General features: G+C 48.9%; 1 protein-coding gene across 1 annotated transcript; it reads right to left on the reverse strand.

The window, feature by feature from the left end:
• Window positions 1-286: 286 nt before the first annotated feature.
• LOC143300082 (chorion peroxidase-like) lies at window positions 287-8,609 on the reverse strand. Its single transcript, XM_076613646.1, has 9 exons — window positions 8,509-8,609; window positions 7,814-7,918; window positions 6,701-6,817; window positions 5,670-5,994; window positions 4,344-4,545; window positions 2,315-2,505; window positions 1,288-1,457; window positions 747-852; window positions 287-412 (listed from the first exon to the last, which is right to left on the reverse strand). The coding sequence occupies exons 1-9, from the start codon at window positions 8,561-8,563 to the stop codon at window positions 328-330; spliced, it is 1,356 nt and encodes a 451-aa protein (XP_076469761.1). The 5' UTR covers window positions 8,564-8,609; the 3' UTR covers window positions 287-327.
• Window positions 8,610-8,865: the final 256 nt, after the last annotated feature.

The raw sequence follows: 8,865 nt of genomic DNA on the forward strand, positions 1-8,865 counted from the left end.
CAAACTGAACCCTCACGTGCACCCCTGTCCCCCACGCCCCTCCTTGCAGCCCATGGTGGAGAAAGAGATGAGTGGGTCATTGTTCCATGTCCGTTGACCGAACGAGGCGCTGAACTGACGTCACAGTTCTTTAGGGGATGGGTAGGGAAGGTGGGGGATGTGGGGTGGAGGGGGGAGCTGGTGGATGCTGAGGGATTCAGATATACAGAAGGACCTAACACCACTGTCTTTATGGAGTAGAACACCCCCCCCCCCCCAGTTATTTACGACTTCACAGACATGAAACAGTTCAAGAGTTCCAGAGTGTCCTTGTGCTCTTGAATCAGCTCACGGCTCCACGACAAAGTCCCGGACGTCCAGAAAGTCACGTGACAGGTCTCCCACCAGCTGCTCGCAGGGCACGGCAGGGTTGCTGAAACCGAAGGAAAATGGTCAAGCCCTATTAGCACGCTTTTTTTCTTTTCGCTCCCCTCCGGGACCTGTATCATGTAGCGGGGTCGCCTGGGAGAGAAGATGGTCCACCAACAAATCTCCCTGCCACTTACACTCGTCTGCATCAACAAACATTCACAAATGTGCGCATATTCTGTAAACACACACACACACACACACACACACACACAATGAGAGCGAGAGAGTGAGACAGAAATAGAGAGAGAGACAGGGAGACAGACAGAGACAGAAAGAGACACGAGAGAGAGAGAGAGAGAGAGAGAGAGAGAGAGAGAGAGAGAGAGAGCACTCACTCGGGTCCCCGTTCCACAAAGGCGTCAAGCTGTATTTCAGTGATGGGGTCCACAGTCAGACACATGATTTTTGCTGAGGTGACGTTCCTAAGTTGTCTGAGTTGTCCTGTGTCACACACACACAACAACAACAACAACACGCACGCACACCCCCCAAACCGTACACACACACACACACACACACACACACACACACACAAACAAACAACAACACCACACACAAATTCAATGATATATTCCTCATTTAATGCAAGTCGTATTTCACACACACACACACACACACACACACACACACACATGCACGCACTCATGCGAAGAAAGACACGCACATGCACATGAAAGTGACTGACTGACAGACACACTGAGGGACACATTGAGACAGAGACAGTACAAACAGATAAACCGACAGACAGACATCCATACAGCCAGAAAATTCCCCCAACACTTTGCTCAACAACAAAAACACATACTCCTCCACAGACCCCCTAAAAACCACCGACTCCCAAACACAGAAAGAGCCAACGACAGAGACAAGACTCACGGTCAGTGAAGCCGACATCCTCGCTGTGAGTGAAGAAGAAGCGGTCCCCGACCTTGAGCCGTCTCATCTGCTCGGCCACGATGTGGGAGAAGGTGTCCCCTAGCTGCCCTCCCCCCGTGTTGGGAGGCTCGGCCAGCCCCCCCACGAACAGGTCCACGTCCTCCACGCTCCTGAAGACACACATGCTGTCCTCAGGACACGTGGGGGTAGTGCCCTGTCCAACAGCCTCCCTCCAGTGTGTTATACTGTCCTTACTTCCCTGGGGGTCTTCTTGTGTAGTAAGGAGGGGAGGCTGTGTTGGTACACATACTTTAGCAGCGCCTTATCCTTTGTCGGAGACCAAGCTCCAGGCGCTCTACAAACACGGAGTCAATTTAGCAGAACCTGGGTTGCGCCGACTGAGAGCTGTCTTTAGGCGCTCATCATTCGTTTCCTGACTCATCAGTCACGGACGTCGCATGCACAAAACAAACGCGCGCGCACATGTATATTAGGGTGTATCTAATAAGAAAATTTGCCAGGGACAACTCTTCTGTTGTCGTGGGTTATTTTTAGTGCGCTAAGTGCACGCTACAAATGGGACGTCGATTTATATGATCTCATTCGAATGACTATCGTCCAGACCACCACTCAAGGTAAAGTGGACAGGGATGCAGGGGGCGGGGGAGAAACTCTGGCAAGTGTGGGACCGTATCCCGCTCGCTCAGATTGTCTTGCTTCCTTTGCGGACGGATTACCACCAGGCCACTTGCCCACTCCATTTGCCTTCTTTCAAAACGTCAGCTTTTATGTTGATAATGCAGATGATAATTTTATGATCAAAATTACTGGTCAAAACAATGTAGCGATGCTGGTGATGACTGCAGAGGGCAAACCTGTCCAGTGTTTATGATGGTGACTGAAGTATGATGGTGATGGTTATGTTGATAAGAAAAATCATAACAGTAATGATGGTGATCACATACAATATGCACACACGCACACACACACTCGTTCACACACACACACACACACAACTGAATCTCACTGGTACACCCTGTCGAGTCTCCTGGCGCCCCTGATGGCCGGGTGGGAGAAGTCCGTGACGGGATCCAGACCGAACAGCTGCCGGTACTTGGTGTAGGGCTGGAGGGCGTGGTCACGACCTCGCTGGATGTTGAGGGACATCAGGTCCTGGCCCCGCCTCCGACGTCTGGGTTCAAACAGGTGCTCCGACAGCTGGAACATGTCACTGTACAGCACTGTGTGACAGGACCACCCCTTCCCCTCCGTCCTTTCCCCCTTACCTACTTTTACAGCAAAACCACAAAGTGCAGTAGCTCTGTTCTGAGGGTCCATGAGGCCTGTGGTTTAAATCCCAACAGCACATGGTGAGGTAATGGTGGAACTTTTTTCTCATCTTCCAGATCAACAGTTGTGCAGGCGTGCCTATAATCTAACCCGTCTTAGTGTGTGCACACACTCAGAAAACCACACGTGCACGTCGAAGATAACATGATCCATGTCAGCTTTCGGTGTACTGTGGATACAGGAACATACACAGTATGCTCCCCATGCACCTCAAAAACAGAGGAAGACTGCCAAAACAGCAGGTAAAACGGCCATGCATATAAAAGTTAACTCATAGAAATGAACCAAAGTGGAAGCTGCAGCTCCCGAACGCAGATGAAGAAAGCACCGGCCTAGTTTGCTGTAACTTCTTTTTCTGTTGTTCGTTGTGTATGAATCACATCTGACGACGAGGTCACCACTGATTTGTGCGCCCTCTTCCCTGTTCTTGTTACGAAAGAAACAGTCCAACTGATACACAACAGCACAGTGGTACGCTTATAATTCGCTGGATGTTTTGTTATTGTTGCTTTTTTCACAGCAAAAATACCATTACAATGTCCCGTAATCTTCTCTGACCTCTTACCTACCTCCTTTGTCGATCAATCTTTCTTTCTGTACGTATACATTACCACATTGTCACTTACGTACTGCGTTCGTTGTTCTTTCTGTATGTGTGTAACCATATCACCACAGACAAATGTGCTTTGACATAGGGGGCCACAAATTTGATATGACACAGAGGGGGCCAGAGACAAATGTGCAATGACACAGGGCGACCACAGACAAAAAATTAATGTGCTATGACAGAGGGCGACTACAGACAAATGTGCTATGACACAGGGCGACCACAGACAATTGTGCTATGACACAGGGCGACCACAAATAAATGTGCTATGACACAGGGCGACCACAAATAAATGTGCTATGACACAGGGCGACCACAGACAAATAAATGTACTATGACACAACCACAGACAAATGAATGTGCTATGACACAGGGCGACCACAGACAAATGTGCTATGACTCAGGGGGACCACAAATAAATGTGCTATGACACAGGGCGACCACAGACAAATAAATGTACTATGACACAGGGCGACCACAGACAAATAAATGTACTATGACACAACCACAGACAAATGAATGTGCTATGACACAGGGCGACCACAGACATATGTGCTATGACACAGGGCGACCACAGACAAATAAATGTGCTATGACACAGGGCGACCACAGACAAATAAATGTACTATGACACAACCACAGACAAATGAATGTGCTATGACACAGGGCGACCACAGACAAATGTGCTATGACTCAGGGGGACCACAAATAAATGTGCTATGACACAGGGCGACCACAGACAAATAAATGTACTATGACACAGGGCGACCACAGACAAATAAATGTACTATGACACAACCACAGACAAATGAATGTGCTATGACACAGGGCGACCACAGACATATGTGCTATGACACAGGGCGACCACAGACAAATAAATGTGCTATGACACAGGGCGACCACAGACAAATAAATGTACTATGACACAACCACAGACAAATGAATGTGCTATGACACAGGGTGATCACAGATAAATATGCTATGACGCAGCTCCCCCCCCCCTCCTTTTAATCTTTGTGCAAATGTATAACAGCAGAACACCAAGAAGCACAACTTCCCCTCACGACCCTCTCAAACAGCTAGAGCCGTTCATCCTGACCTCTCTGGACACGGAGCTGTCGATGGCCTGTGCCTGGTCCCTGGCCGCGGTCCGGTTGGCCGTCACCAGCCCCATGGCCAGGGCGTTGAAGCGGTCCCGCACCACGGCGGGCCGCAGGAAGTGGTCCCGCAGGCGGATCCTGGTCCTGCGGGGGTTTGGGTCCGGCGTGGGCAGGTTCCTGGGCACCAGGGAGTGGCCCATCCTGCAGCACCGGGAAAACAGGGGCAGCTTTCTATCAACACTGGGATGGTTCAACAGTCCGATGGAAGAACAAAGTAACGAATGAAGCGGTGAATACAAGGACCACGTACAGCAATTAATGAAGTGAATAAATCAGTTGACGAACAAACCTAAAAACTCCACTCCCACACTGTGTTTTCTTTTCCAAAGAACGAATCGAACTGAAGACAAATGCAAACATCTGCACCATATCAACCCACCCAAACTGTCTGCACGAACCGAACCTGTCACCCCACATCAACCACCAACTATCCAAATTGTCTTACCCGAACCAAACCAGTGAACCTATACCAACCACCCAACTGTCTTACCAACCAAACCAGTGAACCTACACCAACCACCCAACTATCTTACCCGAACCAAACCAGTGAGCCTATACCAACCACCCAACCATCTTACCTGAACCAAACCAGTAAGACTATACCAACCACCCAACTGTCTTACCCGAACCAAACCAGTGAACCTATACCAACCACCCAACTGCCTTACCCGTACCAAACCAGTGAACCTATACCAACCACCCAACCATCTTACCTGAACCAAACCAGTGAACCTATACCAACCACCCAACTGTATTACCCGAACCAAACCAGTAAACCTATACCAACCACCCAACCATCTTACCTGAACCAAACCAGTGAGCCTATACCAACCACCCAACTGTCTTACCCGAACCAAACCAGTGAACCTATACCAACCACCCAACTGTCTTACCCGAACCAAACCAGTGAACCTATACCAACCACCCAACTGTCTTACCCGAAACAAACCAGTGAACCTATACCAACCACCCAATTGTCTTACCCGAACCAAACCAGTGAGCCTATACCAACCACCCAACTGTCTTACCCGAACCAAACCAGTGAACCTATACCAACCACCAAACTGTCTTACCCGAACCAAACCAGTGAACCTATACCAACCACCCAACTGTCTTACCCGAACCAAACCAGTGAACCTATACCAACCACCCAACTGTCTTACCCGAACCAAACCAGTGAACCTATACCAACCACCCAACTGTCTTACCCGAACCAAACGAGCGACCCCCACCCCACCCCCCCCAATCCACCTGACCACCCCAACCTGTAGGCGGCTGTGGAGAACTCGTTCAGGATGCTGGGGTCCACGCGGGGGTCGTAGTGGGACCTGTCCTCCACGCCGAGTCCAAACTCACTCATGTAGCCCTGGCCCAGGATGATGGGCAGCCAGTCGCCGTACATGATCTTCTGCACGATGGCGCCCACCACGCGGCGCGTGCTCTGGAACAGGGTCTCGTTCAGGTGGGTGGGGGAGAGGGGGGAGGCGGGCGTGTAGCGGGCGGCCATCTCTGAGGCCAGGAGGTTGTGGAGGCGGAGGAAGACGGTGTGGATGGTGGCCAGGGCGGGCTGTTCGTTCACACGTTCGTCGCCTGTGGACACGACAGGACAGGAGCGGGGTGGGGGTGGGTGGGGGTTTGAGGTGGAGTGATGGAGGGAGCGAGAGTGGGGAGTAGTTTTAACATGAGTGCCTAAGTCAGTATTGGTAATGTTTTTGTTCTAGTTTCCCTGATTGATTGGTTAACTCATTTCCTTATTGTATAGATGTCAGAGAGAGAGAGAGAGAGAGAGAGAGAGAGAGAGAGAGAGAGAGAGAAATCCAGACAAAAGAATACATATTGCAAAAGACCACTTTAGACGTTAGTGTTCTAACAAATCACTCGTACTCACTTGCTCTTTCAGGTCTCATGTGTAAGCTGACACATTTCAAAACTCTTTCCTGTTGCTTTTTTGTTTATTATTTTGTTGTGAAACCTACCAGAGAAAAAAACCTTTCACATACGATGTCGTGAATACAAAGCTGGGCAAGTTCGTTAAGTGTAGTCTATAGTACATACAAACAAAAAATCTTCCCACCCATTTCCAATGCTTGTTCATGTAACCACTTCATGCTGCCAGAGTAGCTGGGACATGAACTGCACGGATGGCAATAAACAAGTGCCATCAAGCAGCAGCAGCAATAGGAAGGCCTCTATTTACGTCAGAACGAACCAGCCTCAGCATGCCAGCATATCTCTACGGTTTTTTGTTGCTTCGAATGTGTGCCTTTTCGGTGAGACGCGAGAGGCTGACACTGACCAGCAATGAAGCAGACAGGGCTGTCTTCAGGGTCGTCCCTCTCCCTCTGGCAGATAGCGCGCTCTGTTCGGGGCAGCAACGGTCCTTGCGGGGAGGCCTCGAACTTCAGCAGGTATCCTGAAAGTTAAACACACACACACACACACACACGAATACACGCACATACAATGCATGCACGCACACACACACACACACACACACACACACACACACACACACACACACACAACGTGTACACACGACACTCGCGCTTGCACCAATGAAAAAACATCCAAACAAATTCAGATCATATTCTTTTTGTCCAAGTTCTATGCCGCACACACACACACACACACACACACACACACACACACAACGTGTACACACGACACTCGCGCTTGCACCAATGAAAAAACATCCAAACAAATTCAGATCATATTCTTTTTGTCCAAGTTCTATGCCGCACACACACACACACACACACACACACACACACACATACACACGCATTACAAAATTTCAACGATTCTTCCTCGGGTCAGACCAGGTCCTGAATCATCCATCCGATCTCCTACACGGCTTCTGATCACACATGAACCCCTGAGGCTTTTAAAACGGAAAGGACACACTGCATGTTCGTCAAGCAGGTCCCTGGGACATTCCAAAACGAACATACATGTGTGAACACTGTGTACGGGAACATAAGGATCATCAGTTATACAGAAGAGCTGTCTCCCTTCACCACTGATAGGCCCAGAAACCTGACTGGAAGGCATGCCTCTCTTCCGCAATCACCGTCTCCTTCTCCACGCCATCACTGTGTTCATTAACGTCATTCAACGATCAAGAAAGAGCAATGGTTTTCATTTTTACAGTTACCAACATCTAGAACCGACTGACCTAACTGCTATACTTGATGCGTCACACAAGTGCAGAACACGGGAACGAACCCAAAATAAAGACTGAAAACGACAACAAAACACCATAACATGCGACAAGAAATCGACGTTTGCTCTCAAAACAGAAGGAGCACACCAGAAGAAAACAACAACAACAACAACAAACGACAACAGTGACTGGTGCAAGCACAGCGCAGAGGGCGAGGACAAGAGAGTAAGTACGTCAGGGACTCACCATGCCCCTCACTTTCCCGAAGCTCTTCCTCCTCCTCCAGAGAACTGCCGTACACGGAGGAGGCGTCGATAAATGCCGTGATGGAGTTCACCTGCTCCCGGGGCTCTGCCGCCAACACACCAACAGCCTGTCTCCATATTGCTCGACACCGGACAATAATAATAATGATGATGATGATAATGTTAACAATAATAATAATCATAACAGTAATACCTACAGGATGATGATAACGTGAAGGGTGTCAGAGAGACGGATCAACATACTCACACCTTTGTGTTTGTCTGTGTGAGTCTATGTAATCCGTCTGTCTGACACTCTTCACTTTACCATCAAAACCACTGTTGGTTGCGGTGTTGTTGATTTTATCATCGTTATCATTGTTATTCAGACAGACGGAATCTATGTAATCCGTCTCCCTGACACTCTTCACTCTATCATCAACACCTTTGTTGGTGGTGGTGATATGATGACACTGATGTTGATGATGATGATGATGATGATGATCAACATCATCATTATCATACACTGTCTACGTAACAAATCTCCCGAAAGTTATCTGCTCGTCCTGTCCAAAGGAATCAGGGAACCAGCCAGCTGAACGACCCCTCATCCAGCCACACCAAGCACCCAAGCTACAGACCAGACCAGCCAGCCCTGTCAGCGGACAGAGGGCTCAGCACTGACCACCCACTGACCGGTCCTGTTCCCGGGGTTCAGTCTGCTGGCGGGGATGGTGCGCACGAACTCCATGCACGTGCCGGTAAAGTCAAGGTCATGGTCGAAAGTGATGGGCAGACACTCCCTGTCACGTCACACACACACACACACACACACACACACACACACACGTATGTCAATATCACAAATTACAGCGGATATCTCTTTGCATTGCGTAAAACAATAAACTGATGAAAAAAGTCACTGATGAGATAACGTCACAAAGACACAGAATATCTGAATTTCCAGAAAATGACAAAGACGCATTTCATGTGACACAAACACAGAAAAGATGTTAATGTCATGTGGAAACATGAAAACTTAAACAATAATCA

This window comes from Babylonia areolata, chromosome 25 (assembly GCF_041734735.1).
Source record: "Babylonia areolata isolate BAREFJ2019XMU chromosome 25, ASM4173473v1, whole genome shotgun sequence".
NCBI lineage: Eukaryota > Metazoa > Mollusca > Gastropoda > Neogastropoda > Buccinidae > Babylonia > Babylonia areolata.

Bases quoted from the DNA above. Each gene is read 5' to 3' on its own strand.
- LOC143300082 (XM_076613646.1), bottom strand. From the start codon at position 8,563: ATGGAGTTCGTGCGCACCATCCCCGCCAGCAGACTGAACCCCGGGAAC. The intron at 6,818-7,813 runs GTGAGTCCCTGA...TTTAACTTTCAG, and splicing joins TCGGGAAAGTGAGGGGCATG to GATACCTGCTGAAGTTCGAG. The intron at 1,458-2,314 runs GTGAGATTCAGT...GTGTGTCTTCAG, and splicing joins AGACTCGACAGGGTGTACCA to GAGCGTGGAGGACGTGGACC.